Genomic DNA, 25,197 nt, shown 5'->3' with positions numbered 1-25,197 from the left:
GATAGATATTTGTATTTGTCTATTCATACTCAATGTGTTCATATTCACTGTCTATAGACAGAAGTCTACTTAGAGTGCATGCCATAAACCTATATATTGTCTGTAGACTGTCTATGGGATTTGTATTGCCTATAGACTGTTCTCTAAGGGTTTGTCTATAAAAAGTATATAGAATTAATACACTGACTATAGAAGGAAGGCTGCGCATTCAGCATATGTGTTCAAGTGGGCGAAGAATGAGAGCGGCCATCATCAAACTGCTGCGTCATGCGACTGCGCATGCACATCCTACAAAAACTCTCACGCTGGCATTGCAGCTTTAAGCACCATGTACACAACTGAAGCGTTGTGACTGGAACATTTCAGACAGTATGCAACGCCCACTGAAGGCGCTTGCTCACTGTAACGTCGTCCTCTGATATTTTCTTTGCATCGTCTGGAGAATGAACGTAAATACTGGAATATTTTCGGGTGCGGTATGGTCTGCACTCAGCTCTAGCCGTGTATCATTCCAGCGCACAGTACTGAACAGCGTCAAAGCGCCTCAGAATGTCACTGTTTGGTATACGGGATAAGGGCGTTATCGGACTAAGACCGGGTTGGCTGCCTGAGCAATGAATATGGATTACTGGATAAGTTACACTGCTTGCACTAATTGTAACGTTCTAATGGTGCCAATAGCAGATGGGAAGTCTGTTAAACTCATACCTTGGTCCATTAGGCCCATGCCAATCACTGCTACGCCCCTGTCTAAACGTCAGACAATGTGTGTGGACGTTTTCGCGTAGCGTGGGAACGCGATCACGACACTTGACACTCATCGGAGACCCGCGAGTAGCCTGAGCGGAACATGCGATACTCGTGGGAAGTCGGCGCCGTCGCGTCGCCTGTTTTCTAGTTTGGTTTGTGGGGATATAACGTCCCAATGCAACTTGGGCTACGAGGGACGCTGTAGTGGAGGGCTCAGGATAATTTCGACCACCTGGAGTTCTTTAACGTGCACTGACATCGCACAGCGCACAGGCCTCTCGAATTTAAGTTGTTGAGGAAAACAAAATGGCGCAGTATCTGTCTCACATCTCGGCGGACACCTGAACGGCGCCGTAATAGAAGGGATAAAGGAGGGACTGAGGGAAGGAGGAAAGAGGTGCCGTAGTGGAGGGCTCCGGAATAATTTCGACCACCTGGGGATCTTTAACGTGTACTGACATCGCACAGCACACGGGCGCGTTTTGCGTTTCGCCTCCATCGAAACGCGGCCGCCGCGGCCGGGTCCGAACCCGAGTACTCCGTATCAGTAGCAAAGCTCCCTAACCACTGAGCCACCGCGGCGGTCCTGTTCGCGCTGAGTGACTGGAAACTAAGCCACAAAAAACGCTGCACTGCTAAGGAGAAAATCCGAAAATGAAATTTCAGGGGTGCGTTTAAGCGCCGGTGATTGCGCATTCAATAAATGCCCTTTAAAATGCAATTTTATTTTATCTTGGGCATATACGCAAGTTTCAGGTCATTTTCTACCCATGTAACAAATGCAGGTATACAAATTTTCTGCTCGATGTTTTCAGCACCCAAAGTGTAAATTTCGACCGTTCTGAAAAAAAGTGCTTCAGATGGAGCGGAAAGATGTCAGCGCGCTGGCGTGGGCCACGATTTATGCCTGGCTTTCCCCCCTTGATCGTAATGGAAAGCACTGTGGACTATCGAGCATTTTTTACACGGAGCTGGACTGACTTAAACTATAGTGCTAATGACATCGATTCTGTCAGAGAAACTAAGATCAAGCCCCGTAAGTTACTTTGAGTCAACCCGAGTTATTTTCCGGAAGCGCCAGTTAATCCGCACTGCCACTCATTAGGGACCGCCTTCTTCCTACTTACTTTTCTGCCATTGGCAATGATCCAGAGTTCCCGGGTTCGAACCCGACCGCGGCGGCTGCGTTTTTATGGAGGAAAAACGCTAAGGCGCCCGTGTGCCGTGCGATGTCAGTGCACGTTAAAGACCCCCAGGTGGTCGAAATTATTCCGGAGCCCTCCACTACGGCACCTCCTTCTTCCTTTCTTCTTTCACTCCCTCCTTTATCCCTTCTCTTACGGCGCAGTTCAGGTGTCCAACGATACATGAGACAGATACTGCGTCATTTCCTTTCCCAAAAAACCAATTATTATTGTTGTTATTATTATTATTAATTGGCAATGAACTGTTTCCTAAGGCAATCTCTTTCCCCTCCAGTGTAGCAGTGCGCTGCACTACGGTCTGATACATGGCATCGTATTACGACATTATCAAGGCGTGATCATGAAGCACCAAACAGCCAGATCCTGCAAGCAAGTCGCATGCGCTTTTAAGAGCTTTCCCGCCGCCTTCGTCGTCTGCTCTGTTTGCTCAAACGCCTCCTGCCGTTACACTGCGGGCAATGCGGAACAAATATTATCCCAACTGTTCGTCTTCTAATATCGCAAACTCGTCAGTGGTCTGCGAGACTCAAGTTTACCCGACCGCAGTCCGCTCCAGTGAAATCTCCCCCGCCCGTGAGTTCTCACTCAGCTCCTGTGATTCTCTGCTGAGCGGGCACTCAAAATTCACGGTATCCGATACTCGCGAGACGAAATCAGTGCATATCACGTACTTCAACTGCAGGATCGGACATCGGTCGAGTGTCGCCAGAGATTGAGTACAACAGACGCGCTTTACAATACGTATGACGTACGTGACCGCATTTGAAGCGTGTCTGTTCTGGTGTCAGTGAACGTGATAAGCAAATTCGGACGACACAGGTTCCACTTGAGCTCCAGAGCACGGACACGTGTCCGGAGGGCGATAGGAATTCTCGCGTGACGTTGATTCGAGTGGCGATACTGGTGTCGGCCGATTACGGCGACTCTCTGCGCACGTGGGAAGGGTGGAGGAAGAATTGCTTTCTTTGTCTGGGCGTCGAGGGTTCTGTGTGCTTTTTCCACTCAAGCAAGCGTGTTCGGCGCTCCAGGCGGCGTGTTCTGATTAACCCTTTATAATGCGCAAGTCTTATGCAAGTGTTCCATGCATAGGAATGGTAGAACTGCACTCAGAATGGCTCTAGAAATTGAAGGACCTATTCGAGCACTTATTACGTAGGAGAAAAAAAAATATACACGTTTGGACGAATGACTTCATAAAAAGAGCCGAAATTCGCTACATCTCCGTACCTCAGTCTTTTCCACGTATAAGAAAACGTCAATCGAAATTCTAAATTGCTTCAAGAAGTATTATGAGCCAACTGGATGACTGCTACAAAAAACTCAAAAGCTAAAAAAAATTCTCTTTTTCCCCTGCGATGATAATGTGCGTCGAATCCCTGCTTGTAAAAACTCGTAGAACACCAAGAAGGCCTATTAGCACAGCATGAAAACACGCTCAGCGGCTTGTTTGTTTGTTTGTTTGTTTGTTTGTTTATCTGAGAGTTCGGTAGTATTAAGCACGCAAAAACATGGTACGTAGGTACACGACTGTCTTTTCGCCAGCACTTCATCCGGGTGGGTCATGTGTCCCGTTGTCTGATTAGGGTTAAGCGGTCAGAAGAAGCGAAGCTCAAAAAAAAATATGAAAAGTATGAACAGTTCCCGACCAGAACATTGCAGTTATGACGTCACACTGCGCAGTTCATGCAGTTTTCGAAATTCTATATTCCAAAGCTTAAACACATTCGTATCTTTAAATCACGCTCTTTTTTCGGCAGTTTCTTCCTATAAATTCCTTATTAAATAAAAACGTATAGCTCGCACGTCAAACTTTCGCGGTAACACTTCTGCGTGCGCACTGCATAGGATCTGGATAACAACAGTGCTTACCTGAATAACGTTCAATGGCGCATTGGATGCATGGACGCGTTGGTAGCAGAACAGGTTATTGTAGTCGAGGGTTTGACGGCATACCGTCTGGTCAGGAATCATGGTGATGCAGATTGCTGCTCACTGGCCAAAGTCAAAAGATGAAAAGACGTTTCGGAAGCACTACGGCTCCCTTGTTCACTATATATCTTATAGTGAACAAGATATATAGGGATATATACAAGATATATAGAAGATATATATAGATATATAGTGAACAAGGGAGCCATAGTGCTCCCGAGACGTCTTTTCATCTTTTGACTTTGGCCAATGACCAGGAATCTGCATCAGAACAGGTTATTCTTCTTACACAACTTGTAAGAATAGGAATGAAGAAGAAATTAACATGAGCAGACCAAATGTGCTCACCAGTCACAGTAGTCTCCATAGCGATCACCAGTCACACGCCGCGATGGAATGCATGCGCTTCTATGGAAGCCACCGCGAGAACAGCAACAGCAATGCAAAGCCGCGGTAATCAGTCACGAGACACAAGCACAATCGATGAGAGTGCATTTTCCCGGCAACAGTACCCAGAGTTTAGCGAGTGCATTTGCATTTTTTTATCAGCTCGTCCTCGAAGGTCCCTCGGGATAAGACATAAATGGCAGACTGTTGGCCGAGTTGTGTGTCCTAGATTGAAAGCGTGCTGAGACGCCTGAGTTTCCGTAGGCGTTCAACACCTGTGCACCTGTGTGTCGTCTTTCACGTGTTATGATTTTAGCGCCCTTCCAAGAGATGTTATTTGAGGAGTATGCGAACAAACCAGGATTGACCTTACTAGGGATAGTCACCTGTCGCGCTTTGCAATCACGTTGGATGGAATGATGGTTCAGTCGAAGATCGTTCTCTGTGAAATAGCGACAAATGAAATGCCTTGGTGTGAGCTGGTTCAAAGTAGATGGAGTTGGGGCGGCTAGTACGGGAGATGCAATGAGCGCATGTTAGTGGCTCAATATCACGTGATGTGATGTAACTTGTAATTTTTTTTTCGTGCCGATTTGTGTATTAGTTGTACTTAACCCTAGGATAAAATTCGCTTTTTTATTGCAATATTTATCAACAGATAATACTAGAGTGCATCTCTGGCAAGCGACGTGTTTGATATCTAAATCCATGGCTCTAAGATAGTTCTACGAGATATTTTGCTCAAACTGTCGAGGAATGCGTGCAGGTGCTATTCATAGGCGTGAAGCGCAGAAAAGTAAATAACAATTTGGTTAAATTCTAGAAAGAAGGCCTTTTTTCTTTTCATGTTACTTTTCTTGTATTCTCATGAACTTATTTACATGTAAAATTACTGGCCGCTGAGCTTTCCTTTGCGGTTATAATGCGGATACGGTAGCTATCTTCTGCCGTTTCCTGGGCCCAATCTCCTTGAATGCCGTCATCGATTTCGGCTAGACTTCTGCGTAATAAGCAAATTAACGTCAAAACTTACAAGAAAGTCACGTTATTGCGGAACCAAAACAATCGCACGACATTTGCTGCACTAACATTTTCTCTGCTTGCTAATGAGACGCTGGTTTTCATACCGTAAATGAATCCCAGTACTGCACACCTTATTTTATCACAGACAGTTATATTACGTGTGCAGCTTTGTTTCGTTGAGGTATGCTACGTCGTAAAGATGAAATATCCCCCTCAGAAGCTGCTTAGTGGCTATATAGCGTTAAGCCGATTAGCCAAATGCCGCGGGATCGAATCCCGACCGTGGCAGTTTCATTTCAATGAAAGAGAAATACAAAGTACGTACGCTTTGTGACATCAGCACGTGTTAAAAAAAAATCTCAGGTTTTCGAAACTGATCCCCAGCCCTCCATCATGACGTCTGTCATAGGCAATGAGCAGGTTCCGGACGTTAATCCGCAAGTACCTAACCTACATGAAACATTGCCTATGAGCTACCGATAACAGAACATATCAGTGATTATCATTTCATGCCAGAGCATAAGGATATACACGCCCGCGGCGGAATGTGAAAAAGAATCAAGAAATCAAGACATTGAAGTAACTTGCGTTAGCTTCTTAATTGTTTTACTACAATTGATATGAATGAGATTAAAGTGGGGTACATCAATGGAAATACGAATTTGACATCTTAGATATATAAGTGGTGTCATCAATCAATTATCATATTGGATATATCAGTGACGTCACCATCCAATCACTAATTAAATATACTAATGACGTCACCAGTCAATCACAAATTGGGTTTCTATATCGATTTACTATAAGGGCCGCCATCTTGAACTCGTAGATCTTGAAAAATTTCACGCCGACGGGAGATGGTAGCAGACCCCAAGAAATGGAGAAACGTGATGAGCAAGTATAGCACTCTTAAAAGAGGTGAATTAAATAACGGTCTCCAGAAGTAATCTGGAAGCTGTTGCTGAAGGAGCGATCAAGTGCGAACTTGCTACGACGAAGTAATGCATTAAAAAATTTTTCGGAACGAAAGTAACTGGCTTCAAGCCCTACACGCGTTTTATTTTCGAGAATCGCTATTATTGCGTACCCCCAACGCATAGCGCCCGTCGCCAGTAGCCACGTTTCCACCGTTAACACGTGCCAGCGATGCCGCTTCTACATCGGTCGTTACTCTGAGCTCTCGCTTGTATCGCCAGCTATATCGGCGCTCGCGGAATTCCGCGCCTTACACCGACAGTGAACGCTCCTTCCCCACCTCGACGGATGATGAATCGTTGCAATGTGCTGACGCAGTCACATGCCCGACACACAACGGACCGCGAACTTTCGAGAAAAACAGGCTATGTGCAGAGAAAGAACAAAAAAAAAAAACAAGGCGTGCGAAATCGGGGGGGGGGGGGGGGGAGCTGCAGTGAGCCGAAAGTATGCATACTACTGCCTGCGCTGCTCCGTCGGTCGCGGTTTAGCCGCATCATTATTATCTCATAGTGCTCACTGTCGAAAACTGCTGTCGAGATTAACACTCGTGGTTGGACTCCCCGACCAAAGAAGGCTTCCCAGTAGACGAGCGGCACAAGAGGCGGCGGACTGCAGTAGAGGCCGCGTCAGATCGCGACAGTCAGATATAGAACCTCTAATGCATTTAGATGCAGATGGGGCCATTTTTACGGGCTCTTCTCACAGATACTGTCGGCTTGTGTGCTAACACGCGAATTAATGACAACTTTTTCGACTTGTCAACCAAGAACCGCGTCATTTACGGGAAAAAAAATAAGCTACATTTTGACAACATTGCCAGGATTTTGTGCTCATTAGCACTGTTTTTAATTGGGCGAAAATTTTTACTGGCTTCCGGGCGTTATTGTCAGCGCAGCTTTCGTACAATGGCCTTAATTGTGGACGTAAACAGCACTTACAAACTTGATGCGCTAAGCGTTTACTCTGATTTCTTGTGCGCGTGTAGCACGGGTATGAACTGAGTGAGTGAGCATGAGCAAGTGAATGAGTGAGGGGGGCGGCAGTGACTGTCCCGAAAGCTTCGCATGTTTCCGAGTTAGCGTCTGATTACCTACAAAGTTCAGCCAACATTGAAGCTTGACCGTACAGTGACACCAAGAAAAGGAAGATGTCAACACCGACAGGCCGCTGAAATCCAGTTACGAGCCGTCGCCCAAAACATTTCCAGGAGCTATCACGCTTGCCACGCATGCCACAGCGCCGTGTGTCGAGTCCAAGAATTTATTCCCCGCCGACAAAACAACGATGCGTGAGCATATATGAGACAGCGGCCAACTGCGTTGTTGCGCCGATCGGCAGGCGTAGCATGGGGTTTTTTTCCGGTCGTTAGAGATACGTCCTCGCTGAAAAACACGAGAAATTCTGATCTGTGGGCTCGTTCGCAGTGTCTTTACGGGAGGCCGAAGAGCGCGCTCAACAATAAAGTCGCGTTCCTTGCGGAGATACCGAGAGTGCGCGCAGAGCGCGCGCGAAAATGTCTCGTGCAGCGTCGCCAACTTTCGTTACAGTCATAGGGGAGATAGCACGTCGTGGAATACGCCGCAGTTCAGCCAAACTAAATGCGCATGCGCGAAGTTCCTGCGCGGACTGTTGCGTGTGCTGTCCTAACGACCGCCTCGTTATTCTACGCTTATCCGTTGGGAGCACATTGGAGATAAAGAGTAGCTTGACATCGCTTTCAATGGGCTGGTTTCCCCTACTGCTATCGTATTGTTTGGTTTATGGGAGTTTTACCGTCTCCAAGCCACTCAGGTTATGAGAGACGCCGCAATGAATGGTTCCGGAAATTTCTACCACCTGGAGTTCTTTAACGTGCGCTGACATCGCACATTGCATGGGCCTCTAAAATTTCGCCTCCATCGAAATTCGACCGCCGCAGCTGGAATGGAACACCATCGTATTGTAATATATAAGGGAGTAATTACTCATTAGCAACCACCGAAGCGCGGCCATAAGGCTGCAGAGGAAACCTGTACGACTTCCACAGAAACTTCGCGGTTCAAGAAATATTCTTCCTGGTCCGGTGTTTGCACTCGGGACCACCGCCTCACCGGGGCAGTCGCCTTACCAACCGAATTAACCGCGACGGCTCCATGGCATGTAGTAAGGCAAGAGTGAACTGATCAACGAATCGAAATTAGTACCGTCTTGCTCCAGTGTTTTGAGAAAGACCCCCAATAAGGAGTGAATTTGTAATAATGGAGTAATTACTCATTAGCATCGATATACTGAATATAAAGCTTAAAGTTCGAAAACTGCGCACGGACTATGAGGGACGCCGTAGTGGAGCGCTCCGGATTGATTTTGATCCATCTGAGGTTCTTTAACGCGCGCTGACATCACAAAGATACAGGGGCGTTTTCGTATTTCGCTTCTCCGACCAGTGTTCGGGATCAAACAATATGGCACGTTTTGGGAGACTAGCATGTTTTGGAAGGTTTCGGCTACTTCAGGCTTCCGCTATACTACAGGCTTCCGCTATACTTCAGGCTTCCGGCATACTTCAGGCTTCCGGCATACTTCAGGCTTCCGGCATACTTCAGGCTTCCGGCATACTTCAGGCTTCCGGCATACTTCAGGCTTCCGGCATACTTCAGGCTTCCGGCATACTTCAGGCTTCCGGCATACTTCAGGCTTCCGGCATACTACAGGCTTCCGGTTACTACAGGCTTCCGGTATACTACAGGCTTCCGCTATACTACAGGCTTCCGCTATACTACAGGCTTCCGGCATACTTCAGGCTTCCGGCATACTTCAGGCTTCCGGCATACTTCAGGCTTCCGGCATACTTCAGGCTTCCGGCATACTTCAGGCTTCCGATATACTTCAGGCTTCCGATATACTTCAGGCTTTCGGCATACTTCAGGCTTTCGGCATACTTCAGGCTTTCGGCATACTTCAGGCTTCCGGTATACTTCAGGCTTCCGGTATACTTCAGGCTTCCGGTATACTTCAGGCTTCCGCTATACTTCAGGCTTCCGGTATACTTCAGGCTTTCGGCATACTTCAGGCTTCCGCTATACTTCAGGCTTCCGCTATACTACAGGCTTCCGCTATACTACAGGCTTCCGGCATACTTCAGGCTTCCGGCATACTTCAGGCTTCCGGTATACTTCAGGCTTTCGGCATACTTCAGGCTTCCGCTATACTTCAGGCTTCCGCTATACTACAGGCTTCCGGCATACTACAGGCTTCCGGCATACTTCAGGCTTCCGGCATACTTCAGGCTTCCGGCATACTTCAGGCTTCCGGCATACTTCAGGCTTTCGGCATACTTCTGGCTTCCGCTATACTTCAGGCTTCCGCTATACTACAGGCTTCCGCTATACTACAGGCTTCCGGCATACTTCAGGCTTCCGGCATACTTCAGGCTTCCGGCATACTTCAGGCTTCCGGCATACTTCAGGCTTCCGGCATACTTCAGGCTTCCGCTATACTACAGGCTTCCGGCATACTTCAGGCTTCCGGTATACTTCAGGCTTTCGGCATACTTCAGGCTTCCGCTATACTTCAGGCTTCCGCTATACTACAGGCTTCCGGCATACTTCAGGCTTCCGGCATACTTCAGGCTTCCGGCATACTTCAGGCTTCCGGCATACTTCAGGCTTCCGGCATACTTCAGGCTTCCGGTATACTTCAGGCTTTCGGCATACTTCTGGCTTCCGCTATACTTCAGGCTTCCGCTATACTACAGGCTTCCGGTATACTTCAGGCTTTCGGTATACTTCAGGCTTCCGCTATACTTCAGGCTTCCGGTATACTTCAGGCTTCCGGTATACTTCAGGCTTTCGGCATACTTCAGGCTTCCGCTATACTACAGGCTTCCGGCATACTTCAGGCTTCCGGCATACTTCAGGCTTCCGGCATACTTCAGGCTTCCGGCATACTTCAGGCTTCCGGCATACTTCAGGCTTCCGGCATACTTCAGGCTTCCGATATACTTCAGGCTTCGCAGATTTCCGGAAAGGAAAAGAAAGAAAGAAGATAGGAAGAAGGGAAGAATGAAGAGGACCCCGTCCCCTTATAAAGGCCAGATGGTGTATCGTTCTTAATGGAAGCCAACGTCGGTAGTTGGTATCTTGACGTTGACTTCTTTTACTAAAAGCATGTCTTAAAAGAGACTCCCAGCATAATCCCTCTGTGGTCTGCGGTCACGCAGTCTACTCGATCACGAACGGTCGGAAGGGAGACGTGAATCGACGCATCACAATAGAGAAAAAGAGAATGCATCGACAAAGTAATCTCCTGCAAGGCCAGCAGATTCGGCCATGAAAGCAAAAACTGACTTAAGACTTTTACATCATGGCTGAGCTATAAAAACGAAACAATTAACGCAGTCGCTTCGATAAGCGTAGTTTTGCAACCTCTGTCCTTACGCAACTTGCCAACCAGTATGCGGACGCGGCTGCAAAGGCAGTCTAAAAACTCGCACTTGGCGAGCTACGATTATTTGCCTGCGGGAATCGTTTGATCGTGACCTGCAGCGAAAAATAAACTGCATTTATAATCGCGAACACCGGATATCGTGGCCGCGCGACTCCAGCAGCCGCATATTTATGGCTTCGAAAAGGTATCAAGAACAAACATTAAAAAACACCATCGCCGAGCAGAGCATTTGGTTACCGCAAGAGGACAACTGAAATACGTGATCAGACTGCGGTCAAAGTTTGAAACCGGTTTGCCACTGATTTTGCTAAGTGGAAACCTTCCAGTAATCGGTGTCTGTAATGCGAGCGTCCGTGGGTGTGCACACGGGCAAGGAAAAAAATCAGCAGCCATGTCAACGGTTTATTTAGAACGCAACGTAAAACACTCCACATGCGGGCCAATTAAGCAGAGCAAGGAGTTCCCCAAGACAGGAACGGTCACACCCTCGCCAATTGATGCCATGGGGCAATAAATATCATTTAAAAAAGAGAGAGAGGGGGACGGCGTGGTAATACTGGAAACCGAAACCGCTTAGGGCTCTGACACTTTGGCACCCAAATGAGCTTGGTCTGCGATAGGTTTACAGCAACATTGACCCAATCGCTACGTCGGCACAGGAAGTATCGCACGTTTGAGAAGGATACATTGTTCGTATAAACGACCGGAGGAAGAGGCCATGAAGATCACGATGTCGATTACGATCGGCTGTTATGGCGGCTCAAGGGCAGCTATGGCCAAAGAGCGCCAGAAGAAAGGTTAGAGGTCAGCACTGGTTTATAGAGCGTGTGCGATGTCGGAAGCCTAAAATGAAAATGTCTAAAGAACGAAAGCTGCGCAGGATTTGTGCGATTATTCGGGAGCGCGGACTGCGCATTGCAACTGTAAAGAATTTGAATTGTGCATGGGGCTTGAAACTCCTGCAAATGTAAATCGCTGAAAGCTTGCTACGGTGCACAGCAGCTTCACTGCACGCCCTCAGGTGAGAAGTGAGACTGATGTCGATTGATTTGCGTTATATGTGGACTGAAAAGGTAAGAGCCATTAAGGAAGGAGCCGCAGTGCATTTACGCCTTTTTGCGCAATGCATTCTCTGTCGTAAAAATGGGAGCCGGTGTTCTTCTCCATAACTGATATCTCTGAGAGGAATGAGTCATCCCCCCTTCCCCCCAACATTAAAAAAAAAAGATCTGCCCCTGCCCAAAGGTTGACATGGGACCCCCTCCACTTGGTGACGGGACTACACATGCCCAATTCATGATAATTCTTGCTCTTCGGATCGCCTACATAATGCTGTCGATTCTAGATTACCCGAGAATTCAAAGGAAATCAAGAATGAGTTCAGTATATGCGGAGTAGAATTTAATGGAAAGGAGCTTTAATACTCTAAACGTTGGGGGGACCAAAATGTTAATTCGAATTAACCACATATTCGAATTAAGCGAGTTCTAATTGACAGGAGGCAAATATGCACTCTTATCGGCTGGAAGGTGTACTGAGTTTTCAGTTAAAATAAATTACGAGCCCAACTCCGTTTGCCCAGCACCAAGTCAAAGGAAATCAAATTTTATTTTCCGCAAACAGGTTGTTCGCCTGTGCCAGAGACTATAGTAGCTATCTCTAAAGAAGTGTTGGAAGGTTTAAGCTCGATTCGTTAGCATATTTTGTTGCTAGATGGCGTTGCTGTCGTTGTAGCAATAAATGTCATTCCGTGTCATTCAGCATTGCTCTTTGTTCCCTCAGAGCAAGGCCTTAAAAGCTGCTTGCCTTTTCGTGTTGCTGTCCGCAGGTTTATCGCAGCAATGGAGGTCTGCTACTTCAATCGCACGCCGCGTGGAGTCCAGTTTCACATGCTATCTCGGTCAGGCGGCCACCAGGGCCTAATCTCGGCACCCTGGAACCCTTTCCAGCCACACTGACCCCGGAAATATCTTTTTCTTCCGTCAATGAGTACATCTTTTTTTTTTGCTCAGTTAGAGCGGTGAGTCATTGGAGGAGAAACTTGAAAGCCCTTGACGTGAGAGACTGGTATAAAACTCTTTCGTCAGACCATGACATTGATGTCCTTGCCATGAAATGCCTTGATATTAAAACACTGTTGGGAAAGAATGAGATCACGTGCAGCCATTCTGGACGAGCCGTTAGTGCGCGTTTCTCTCACCAGGAGCCGCCAGGCACCATAACCACTGAGCAACCGCGGCGGCTCCTAGCGGAAGGTGTTTACCTACCAAAAATCCGTACTAAACTGAAAAATACAGGCTCATTTTTGAGCAGGTGTTTGATATGACTGCACTGCGGAAAATTTTGTTTTTATTCACGCTCATGACAGCATGCCAGTGCGTGTGTTAAGGTGGCGGTGGTGAGGACACGAAGTGTCGAGACCGTTCAGTTCAGTGCGTTCAGAAGAAATCCCAAGTTCGCTTAAAAAAAGAAAAAAATCCCAAGTTGAGATTTTATGCGAGGCGAGCAGTACATTTATAATATCCCTATTCACTAAAAAATAAGCTTAATAGCGAAAGTCTAGAAGTTGTCTTTGTAGCCGTGTACGTTGCACTAAGGTAGCTGATGTTTGCATTTATGGTTGTGGTAGTGGTTTTATTAAAATAATAGTAAAAAGGAAGGAAAAGATTTTTGCTAGCCTCGGCATCTGCCATCGGTACTGAAGCACCTGAGCTGGGGCAGCGGAAATAAAGGATAGCAGGCAGAATGGAGAAATGAAATGAAAGAGGTGAGGGGACAGGAATAGAGGACACGGGGAGAAGTAATATGTATAGGTCGGATGTTTGGCGTACTTTTGGAAAGGGCAGCTAGAGAAAAGCGGGGGGGGGGGGGGGGGAGGTCCTCATTTCCGCATACAATCCTTCAGCATTCTTTATTGAAAATGCAACCCAAACATTATTCTTGCTTGAAACGCGAAGGGATAGGTCCCCCCCCCCCCTCCCCCCCGAACCTCATCTTTTTAAATCGCCTCTAATACTCTTTACTTGTCCATTCAAGTTACAAAGTATATCAAGGATGAAAACGGTTGCAAGAAAAACTGCTCAATACATCTGGAAAGCCCCTCCCCCACTCAGGCGGTTTCCAATAGATCTGAAACTTGAGTGGATCGAATTGCCGCGCAAAAACTATACATTTCGTTGTGTACTTTCCCGTGCCCTTGACCCACTGCGTAGCTTCAACAACAATGCACAGAACTAGCAGAGACAAAACTGAGCCCAGTTTCGTTCCTGCGTCAACGAGCTGCGAAAGTCAACGGGAAAAAGTCGCGCGAGGCGCGGGAAACTTGCGATCTTGCATTGTGAGATAACGCCGCGACCAACAAGCGGTATAGCTGCTCTGGTGAGCGAAGAACCGAGATAAAATGGTTTATCATTCGCTAGAAGTCCTCTAGCGCACTTAAGAAGCACAGCCTGGGCCCGTAGATACGAAAGGAAACACGTGCAGCTTGAGAATTTACTGCTGTCCGCGACAGAATAGACCAGTTCCTTGACCTTGAGCCTTGTGCTCTAAATTCATGGCATGGTATGGTCGACCGGGCGAGGTGCGGTGACGTCACAGGAAGAGTGCAAAAGCCTTTTGTTCATGAAAGGCACTCGCTGGGCGCGTTCTAGCGCGGACGTGACTTTGCGAGCGCTACCCGTAATTCTGTTTAAGTGCGGTTATAAAGGGGAACCGTGTTGTTGATGGCGCTCGAGCGTGTCCGACTTTCTCGAGTTCGAGATAGAAGTCTACCGCACTAACGGGCGGCATGATTCGTCTAATTAATTCCCGAGCATGACGCCTGCTATTTATCGCACTTCCAGTTGTCCGATTGTTCTAAGCTATATCGTTTAGAAAACTTCTAATACCTCTCCACCCTTGGCAAAGCGCAAGGCAGTATATACTAACGCACCGCGCACAGGCGGTGTGGACCTTGTGGTTGGTATTCTTCAAACATTATGTGATGATGATAATGATTGTGAATTTTTATGGCGCAAGGGCCTCTGGGACCAAAGAACGCCATGGCACAAGGTGTTTTTTTTTCTTCTCAAGGTCGAGTAAAACCTTTTTCCAAGCATTTCAACTTTAAAAAAGCCGAGCACCAGGCCAGGGGAATGCTAGCAAACATTTTGCATCGCCCCCAAATTTGAATCTGCTACTATCGCGACTGGGATCGAACCCGCGTGTTTCGGGATCAGCCGATCCGAACACCGTAACTACAACTCCGGCTACAGCAGAAAGAACTAAAGGTGCAACTTACACAACTACTATTAATACTACCCCACTCACTCGACTAATGAATTTTAGTGAAGCTACAAAAGGGCCTAGTTGGTTTTTCATGCTTGATTTCTTTGCGCTCTGTCAGTCTCAGTGGTTTTCTTTTTAATAACGCCGCAATGGAGATCTGTGGAATTATTTAGACCACTTATTCATCTTTAACGCCACACAAATATTTGGAGCAAAGGCCGGCCGTTTTTCCATTTCGAGTACACTACAGCGGCCCCGCCGTGGTCTGGAGGCGAACCATCCTCCTCAAGTCTAGCCTCTAATCTAGCCACTAAGCGATCGCTGCTGGCTGCAGTAGGCCGCGCAAAGTTAAAACGCACTATAGAAGCGTCTACACTAATGGCTTAAGCACGCCACCAACGCGTAGATAATTATTAAGCTGATCGATGACGTGGTTGATTATTATCAGATCTTTTAGGTAGCTTCCATTGTGTCACATGGCCGGCTGACGATCTACAGATGCCATCTTTAGTAACGATGAAAAGCATGCGTTATTTGGAGCCAGGATGAAATATATGCCGAAATTCCAGGGCTCTTTTTTCTTTTAATTCTGCCAGGGACAAGCTTGTTACTTGGAACATTCCCTGTCTATACAGTTAGACTTCAGCAATAAATCTGTCAAGAAAGCCTGTCTCTTAATGGCAAAGGACTTGCGAACCTGCACATTACTCTAGCACAAGCCATTGAAGAAAGATTTCTAGAACTCCACCCATGCCACACATGCGATCGAAAGAAAAAGTTTTTCGCTAGCGATATCTACTGCGAGGCCAACTCATTTAACGAATTCATTACGTCCAGTAAATCGGGTTCGCTAACACGCACGGAATTTTGCGAGCATAGCAATTCTTGAATTTGCCTTCCATCAAAGTCGCGGCTGGTGCTGTCGTCAGTCGCACCCGCGACCTCGTCTTCAGAACTAGAACACCAGAGCCAGCGCTACACGCTGGCAACACGAGATCGAAGCTTCCGGTTACCAGAGGACACATCGAGACGGTCGACAGCGAGAACTATCGATATTATAACGCGATATGATCGCTTTCGTCACCCATCGAAGCAATAAGGAAAGCGTAGGAGGGGCGTGAACTTCAGCTCAGGTTACCACAAATCAAAAACCCAATCACCACGTGCACCACCGAGCGCATTCGAACCACTCACCCGCACGTGCCAAGTCCATCAGCTGGAACATCGGTTCTTTCGTCGGTAGCATGGCCCTCTCTTCGAAATTTGCGTTTTTGGAAGCCACCATTATGTGTTGCTTGTTTTTTGCTCGCACTAAAACCGACCACCAGCCAGAGCCGACGCCTGCGTTGCCGAACTGTACACGGACCTAAGTGCGGGCCGTCTGCACCAGTGGGTAGCCTTCGCTCGACGCTATTAAAAAGGAGAAATGAAATGGGCTCAAACAGGCGTTACATGGGATGCAACGCCAACGCCCCGCTTGCTTTTTTTTGCTCGTTTTCCTTCCTTTTTTTTTATACACTAGTGACAGTGCGATACATCGCCACTTGTGCGCTCGACGGGGTTCCACATGCCTGCTCCGTCATGTCACTCGGCGTTTTGCACATGTGCGCAAACTCGCAGTCAGTTTTTTTTGTCATTTATTTCACACTATAACCTTTCTTTCCATCCCCTCCCCTCTCCCACTCGGTGCTCACAGAAGGCCGCACTTCAAAGCTGGGTCGTCAGCATTTTCAATGTTCTTGGAGCACAGCTGCAGATAAAGAACCGAAATAGCGTCTGAGATGCCATCTAGGAAGAACTTTGCGCCGTCGCGAAGGCTACACGGTTCCCTTTCTTTATTTTTTGTTCCACTTGCGCACTACACACTACGCCGACTACGCTGCGATAAGAGCAGCTGCGGTGCCGGGCGAGCACTGCTACCTTGTTCGTCGTAATAGCAATAGTGTCGCAGATGGCCGTTCTCGCGCTGGCGACATCTGGTGTCATGCAAGGCAATTGCATTGCCGTCTGCACTGCCGCGGCAACCGGAAAGCTTTCATTTCCCACCGCCAGCTGTCGCCAGTGCAAGAGGCGCAACTGGAGAGTGTGCCGATGTGACGTCATTTGGTCGTCTGTTCGTACTTGCACCAGCTGCGATTAGCCCATTGCGAATGTTTTCTGCTGCCCAGCTTGCTCTTCCCGAACAATCCCTCGCGACAAATATTTAATTTAACTGCCACCCGCCAGGACGGTCAGTTTGAGCCCGATCCGACGGGCTGGTTGTGATGTCGCAACAACGTCACCTGACTTAGGCGGATCACCTGGTTGCATCGCAGATTTCCCGCTCACAAAGCCGACGGTGATCAGTGAAGAACAAGAGTAGAAGAAGCAGTTCTGACAAAGGGGCTGCACACTACATGCTGATCGCATATCTGACGTTGAAGGGCGCACAGAGCATGACATCTTAAACAGACGCTGAGGACAACTGGATCGAACTATTCTTCTCAGTAAAACTTAGCGATCGTGTTGCCTCTCTTCCTGTTGTCCCGTCTTTAGCGTTGTTCCTCTATTAGTTCTCCGACTCTTTCTGGATATGTTGTCGTTCCTCCGGCGACAAAAGAGGCATTTATCGCCAAGAAAGTTTGAAATAAAAATCTTCCCGCCAGACGGTTGAAACTCATGACGTCCTTCCCGAAATGGACGGGTTTCCATCGTACTGAAGTGAATGGCGCTGAACCGTAGCCTCCGAGATCCGCACTGAAAAGCGGTGTTGACGTACGCAGTTTGCTTTCGAAATCAGCCGGTGGTGGCGACACCTGCATTTCGTTTTTTTTTTACTTTATCGTAGCCTAAAAAAGCTCCGTTTTCGGTAACAGTGGTCTTCTTGCAATTAAAACGCGATGCCTCAGCGATACAGGCCAACTCGTATTTGTCCTTAGTTTCGCTTTAAAGAGTGGCTCCTCCTCATACCGTATGTCACATTCTGCCCCATGCTCGATGCAGTGCACATGCCCGTCGTGTCCGTCCGTCCGTCCGTCTGTCTGTCTGTCTGTCCGTCTGTCTGTCTGTCTTTCTGTCTCCGCAGCCTATATGGGAGTAAAAAGGGAGTAACCTGTCCTCGAGCGTACTCCCTTCCAGGGGCAGGGTACGCTGGCCAGGTACCGGGGAAGCTTTCCATCACTGAAAATACGTAACACTTGCGGTTGGCAACAGAAACAGATTCCCTCTACAAAACACATAAAGTTATAGTAGTAACAAAGATTTTAACTGATGTTTCAAACCCGCAAGGTAGCATCTTGGGACCATTGCTGTTTCTTCTTTATGTTAATGACATCGTCTGTATTAGTAATCTTCCAACCTTTGTGATTTACGCTGATGACACCACTTTATTCTTTAGAGCTGCACAGCTGCCAGATCTTGAGAAACAAGCCACAAAATGTTTACAGTCACTCCAAGAATGGTCTCAAAATAATTTGTTAAACATAAACACTGCAAAAACGAAGGCCGTGCTTTTCCGGCCTCGTAACAAGTTGACAAATATGCCACCACTCTGTTTAAGGATCGGTAAGTCGCTCATCGAAACGGTCCCTGCGGTCAAAAGTTTAGGTGTTATTTTTAATGAGCATTTGAGTTGGAATGATCACGTTGACATGGTGATGAACAAGCTGTCAAAGGTTGTCGGTATTTTGTGTCGACTGAGATATTTCATGCCGAAGAGTATCAAGAAAATGTTGTATAGTGCACTTTTTTCCTCTGTTGAAAATTATTGTTTTTTGGTTTGGGGTACCACGTCTTTTACAAATATTAACCGCTTGTATCTTCTTCAAAAGAAAGCTGTTCGAAATATTATGAATGCTCCTCGACTAGAACACACCGAACCGTTTTTCAATGAACTTCGAATCATCCGTTTGCCACAGATGTACGAAGTTTTACTTCTACAACGGTATAAAACCGGTGTTAATCACAATAATTTCAATATGCTAAATATATCAGGATTACAATGCAATGAGCCAAAGTACACTACACGTGCGACACCCAAATGGTATGTGCCTAGGATGCGAACAAATTATGGTTATCAAATGTTGAGCTACACTCTCCCACATCAACTAAATAAGGAGTCCGAATTAATGTACAGCTAATGCCAAATATGTTACTTTTGTTCATTTTCTTTTTTTATCCCTGGAAGTGCTACCATGTTGTGTACCACTGCAATGCCCTTGTGGGGTGCGTCGGCCTCGTCAAGCCTTCCCAATGGCTTTTTGTCGGCGCACCCAACATCGCCATGATATTAAATAAACATGATTGATTGATTGACTTTATTCACAAACATCAAGACCTCCGGTGCCGCATTTCAAATCCTGCTTCGATTCTAAACTGTACCAAGTTACTCTGCTTTGAGGTGGGAATATACCTCCGTTGCCAAGAGTAAGCATTCCGTATTTATAGTGACCGAAATACACCCCGGGACATCGGTTGCACATCTTACACCTAAAAGAAAATGTCCTAGAGGGCAGCTTACACTCTTTTACTCCCATATAGACCCATTTGTGTTTATAGTGTATCATGGTTGTGGTGGTACGTGGGGTTTAATTTCCAGAAGCGACACATCGGATCATATGAGGAACGCCATAGTCCTGGAGGGCTCTAGAGTAATTTCGGCCACCTGGACTTCATTATCGCGCGCTGACATTGCACAGCCCACAGACGTCTTTGCATTTCGCCGAACGCAGCCGAACGCCAGAGCCACTGGCGGATCCACCATGGCGGATCGCTCTCTATGGATTTATCTTCTCGCGATGCCGGCCTGTGTACATTCGCATATGTGAGACAAAGCGCAGTGTGCCTCTAGAGTTATCAGCATAGGAGCGAGGTTATTCCCACTTGCTAGAACACAGTGCAGTACCGTGTATTGTCTGTTGTCCCACTTGGTCGTGGGCTTGCGTATTTGATTGTGAAGTCTCAATACGAAATCCGCGTAGCAAACGTATGAAATAAAATGATAAAACACTGGCGTATGTGGCCTGTAACAATGGCACAATATCAAGTCTTTACGCTCAATGGCAGGCGTACGAGGTGGCCTGAATACGAAATCCGCGTAATAGAGGGAAGGGCATGACAGAAACAAAAGCGTATGTCACTGACACCATAGGAAACCGTGGAGCGCTGATCGCACGCATACATACAAAAGCAACGCATTTTTCTTAAATGCGTCGCACCAGTTGAATGAACCCTTTAACCAAGGATGTTGTCAATTCATCTTTTCAATCTTGTCCTGGGCGCAGCTATCAACCGGGTTGGGCACCAGCAGCGATCCGATCTGCGTATTTTACAGAGCTTACTGGGCATGCGTGGCACAGTCCAGCGTACACGTCCACTGAATCAAGTTGGAAGCAGTGAAAAAAGTATTTAAGGATGTAACTTGGCAAGTGTTGGTGGGTTGGAACACATCACGAAATTTTAGTTGTTCCTCTTCCTCTCTTCCATCACAACTCTCTTGAGTGGGCTTACTGGACACCCTTAGCCCACCGTGCACCGTGTTACCCATAACGGAGTACCGGAAGACCACGCGCTGCCAATGCGCATGCGCAAATCGCCTTGATGGCACCAGATGGCGCCAGGTGCCTGGCGGCTGAGCGCGCGCCTGTAACACATCGGGACCAATCGGCGCGTGCTCACCGGCGGTGGGCGGGCTCCCGGTACTCCGGTAACGGTAACACGGTGCACGGTGTGCTAAGGGTGTCTACTGTTTCACTGTTTCCTCCGTGCTCGACCGTCCCGAGAACGGAGGAAGGAAAAAAAATATGGGTTGCGCATGCATACGCGCTGAAACGGCATTTCCGGTAGGCAATACAGCATGGGTTGGTAAGGAAAAAAAACGGGTTAGGAATGTTTTGCGGTCATTGATTCACAATGCACCCCCCGAAAAAAAATAACAAAAAAACTCCCGGAGCCTTTCATCCAGTGAAAAACCACAGAAACTCTTCAAATACTCTGTTTCCGTCGATGTCTCTGCACTTGACTTGTATTCCTCCCTGCTTTTTTGTCATCCTGTTATTTCCCTTCCCCATGCTGGACTGCCTACTGGAAATGTGTTTGGTTCAGCTCACTGAATTTCCTCTTTCTCTCTCGAAAGCGAAGCCAGCTAATCCATGGTTATATCACATGCGTCGACTTTTTCAATGCGAACTGATACGCTAGCTTCGCTGGTGTCTTAATTTACTGGACTTAAATCTTGCATTTCCTGGGCACCACAGCCGCGATGTCTTGTTCACGAGAAGACCTGCGCATGCGTTGACCAGCCACAACAGTGGATTCACCACAGCAGCCGAACACCGCCACTATAGACCTCACCACATGAGTTTACAGTCACGAAAACCCATATCTGAGGAGAATGCTTGTCCCTCGAATCAAACGCTTTAATTCTGTACAGGAAGCTTGGTCGCTTGCTTGAATCTTTAACTATTTGTTTTTCTTTTTGTGTGTTTAGTTGCCTCGCAGCTGCCGTTGTTATGCACGCCAAGAGGCGTCGACAGCTGGCGTAAGGTATACGGCGGGGTCTTAGCGTGCTTGCAAACGGGCAGGATGTCGGCTCAGATAAGGGACGGAAGAAGTCAAAGCACCGGCCGTCGCCATGGGCTTAAAAGCATGGAATGCTTTCAACTCATATTGTCGGCGAACTAAGGTGAAAATAGTCCAGGAACAGTGATGAATCTGAGGCCGAACTTATCCGAAACTTCCCTTCTGAATGGTATCGAGCAGAAAAAAACTTTATCGTAACATAGCCTCGAGCGGAATTCCAACCAGCGGAGGCGCAAAGGTGGCAGCCGCGTTTACCAATGCATTAGACGACTCGCACATTTTTTTTCCCTTTGTTGCATAGATGAGCAGCAACACTGACTTCCCTAAAGCCTTATTTAACCAGCTTGCATTCTCCGAACCCTTCATACATCCTCAAGCCATCATTATGTTATTACTCCGCCCGCACATCAAAATTCCTGGAGACACACACATGTTTAATAAAAAAAACAGCCAATCAGGAGGCCGGACCTGCGTTGCACACGACCCTAGTACCAAAGCACTCTGCTCTCTAAGCAAAGACTTGGTTGAACGCAGCATGATGTCGATCCATCATGCTGCAGTTCTAAAGGCCCTTCCGAGGAGCACTAAAGGTCCCACGGAATCTTCAAGACTCAAACCTTGCCAAAGGGTTGGATGGTTCAAGGCTTCAGAAAGTATTTAAGCACGCTAGCAAGTCAAACACTATAAGCGGAAGATCTAAGAAGTAAAGCTTCTGTCCCGTGTCTGTCTTCCGCTTCCATGTTATGTCAATATGCTTTACTAAATGAATCCTAGAGACGTCCATTACAGGCTTTATCTTTTAGTGTAGGGCGTGATCTCAATGACCTTGTTTAAGAGTGCGCTGAAGAATGCCGCAAAAGAACACAGCATCGATTACGCAACACAAAGCAATGATCAATCGCCTATGGTTACTCACACAGGTGGCAATTCACTGAACACAGCCCAAACGTCCTCTTGGCGCGGAGCCACGTCTTGACGGGTAAGTTAAAAAAAAACTTAGCGGCCAATACACTACACCCAGAAAGGCAAGGTAAGGCTTACGGTAGACGATTACAGGAAGTAAAGGCTCAGTCAACACCACATCTGCCTTCTGGAGAGGCCGTATAGGTGTTCTAAGTAAAAGCGAACAATGAGGAAATGGACTGTGTCTGCCGGTTCTTTACGAAAACCTCGAAGGTCCTTCACGCCCGTGTACAGTCGGTGCAAGCAGAAAAACAATTCGGCAGATACACTTAAGAGTGGTTACGTGTGGGAATGCGAAACCATTACTGTCCCTGGGTGCATTGTATACGCGCATGTTTGCACATGCATTAAGGTTATTTTCTACGATTCTATGTGTTTGCGTATTGGTTGCGCACCAGATCGCCAACTTTCGGATCCTCTATCTGCACGGGGATGAGGTTGGCAGAATTTGCATGTCGTGGACTTAGACGTTTGGTTGCGGCTTGAGAGCTGAGCTTATTTCAGGCGATGAGTTCTTCGATGCGTAGCGAAAGATCAGTTGTAGATATCCTCCTCAGCTGGGTACATCTCTGGGGTGTAGTCCTCGGGCCGCAGTGGTCGACGTGGAGGCGGTGGTGGCGGGTTTGGATCGACGGAAACCATGATCGCTTTGTGATCTGTGAAGTACGTCGAGAAGTATTTGACACCTTCGATCGAGTCCTGCTTAGGAAATACCAGGCCTATACTTGTGCCTCTTGTAGTTGTGATTGCTCTTAGTTAGCGAGGTGCACTTGCAGGTCTTGTAGTAGAATGTTAAAGAATGTGTCGTTTCCTCAAGCATCCTGACTGAAACCCCCAAGGATGACGAGTGGTTTGTTGCGGATTTCCAGGGGAATCTTCCTCATGACGTATGATGCGGCGTCGTGTTCCGATGTGTTGGAGATCCCTTTACCCATCCAACCCTGAAGCATGAAATGCTTTCAGCTCCCATTCTCGGTAAACCAAGGCGGATATTGTATTGAAACTTCAACGAACTTGAAGCCGGGCATTCCGTCAGAATAGTATCGATCAGAAAAAAAAAAAAATCTGTGCAATAATACAGCACCAAGCGGCATTCTAACCAGCGCCTGCGCAAACAAAGCAGCTTCGTTTGCCGATGCCCTAGACCACTCGGCAATCTCCGCAACGGTTTTGTTTTTATTGCATGAGGAACGAACTGAAAAAACCCAATCAGTTGATTCCGGACATAACCGGGCCGCGAATGCGATCCCATGGTATACCGGCATTCAATCACGAGCATGCACATAAAAACTCTAGGAGGCACACACATGCGTCAAGACCAGTCAGGGGGGGGGTTCATTCCTGTTCCACATGTAAAGAAAGCCCTTGATAAAAGTTTCGAGCCGAGGGGGCTTGCTTCTAAGCCATGTATAAGTAAGGCTCCTGAAGTATTAGTGGAAGGACTACCGAGTGCAGGGCATATGTCTCTTTCACGGAGTTTGCCTTTATCTGTGCACTTTTATGTTTCGGACCCTTTACTAATTACCTCAATGCGGTTCCAAGCGCTGTTTTTGTTTTTGTGAAGCTAATAAATCAGATTGGATTGGGTTGTCCTGCTGTAGGCTTATCTAGTTGATTGCGATGATTATGCCGATGGTGAGCAGGACGACGATGATAATGATTTGAATTCGTCATCAGGGTCCTTGGCACTTCAAAGAGTTCACCATCATCGAGTGATAATAAAGAAAAGCTTACCTGGACGGCCCGAGTCATTGGGACATCTTTGTTCCATCTCGAAGGACTTCGCCCCGGAGTCGGGAGACGGCATGATCCGGACGGAAGCCGGCGTGGAAATGTACCGTCGAGCGGTCACCGGCACACACAGCTAGATTCGCCTCTCGCATCAAAACATGGACATCCGGCCGCCGCGACCGTTTATTCCATGCCTGCCCCGATCTCTCCGTATATCGCCAGTTTTGCCGTATTCTTTTTTTCTGCTCTTCCAGGGGAGTCGTACCTGTAGTCTCGGATGGAATTCCCGTCACTGCTGTGCGTTTATGTCGGATGGTCGACGAGTTGATTCCTCTTTTCTTTTTTTCAGTGGTCTGCACAGCATTCTATAGCGTCGAAACAGCTGCGTTTCAGCGGTGCTGGCTGTCACGTGAGTCACCACGGCCTCGCTGCGTAGAGTCAGAGGTCGCAACTTTCAGTTTGCTCAGTACTGCGCTGCTGTAAGCTGCGTACGTGAAATGACTTCCTGTAGAAACCTACTAAAAAGAAACTCCAGCAGTACATGTGGTTCGGCTTGGTGGTTCGTACTTGAGGAAAAAAAGACAGCAGCTGAAACCGAAGACACAGACGTAGTAAGAGCCTAGATGGGATGAGCGCTAAATCTAAAGAGGTCCTATTTAACGGAAAGCGTTTTTAAACATGCATCTTTACCCATGCGCCGCGAATGGCAAAGGAACAGAATGCGCTGAAGTCGTCTCATGGTTAGAGGAACACACTGAGAAAGAGTATTTAACTCTGAAGTAGGATTACGGAAGTATGATTAATGCAATTTTCTCCCCTTTTCGTGAGATAAAAGGCGTCAATAAGTTCAAGTGTGGTTTTATCTCTACACTTCAGTAACATTTTGCATTCAGACAGGAAACGCATACCCAGGAAGGTTGGACAGTAGTCATGTAGATGTGCACTTTTTTTTAAGCCGTGGTAAAAACAGCGCAGCGACGAC

General features: G+C 47.3%; 1 protein-coding gene across 4 annotated transcripts in view; it reads right to left on the bottom strand.

Moving 5' to 3' along the window:
• LOC144100997 (sodium-independent sulfate anion transporter-like) overlaps positions 1 to 24,490 on the bottom strand; it is a 109,781-nt gene extending 85,291 nt beyond the window's left edge. The window contains exon 1 of one of the 4 annotated variants that reach the window (XM_077633966.1): positions 24,219 to 24,490. In XM_077633966.1, coding sequence (XP_077490092.1) covers positions 24,219 to 24,291 — 73 coding nt within the window. In that variant the 5' untranslated portion in view covers positions 24,292 to 24,490. Of the gene's footprint in view, positions 1 to 16,157; positions 16,443 to 24,218 lie in introns of those variants that run through there. The other 3 variants (XM_077633962.1, XM_077633963.1, XM_077633960.1) reach the window with 3 other exon arrangements.
• Positions 24,491 to 25,197: the final 707 nt, after the last annotated feature.

The sequence above is a fragment of the Amblyomma americanum genome, chromosome 8, assembly GCF_052857255.1.
Source record: "Amblyomma americanum isolate KBUSLIRL-KWMA chromosome 8, ASM5285725v1, whole genome shotgun sequence".
Lineage (NCBI taxonomy): Eukaryota > Metazoa > Arthropoda > Arachnida > Ixodida > Ixodidae > Amblyomma > Amblyomma americanum.
This window is presented reverse-complemented; position numbering and strand designations above follow the sequence as displayed.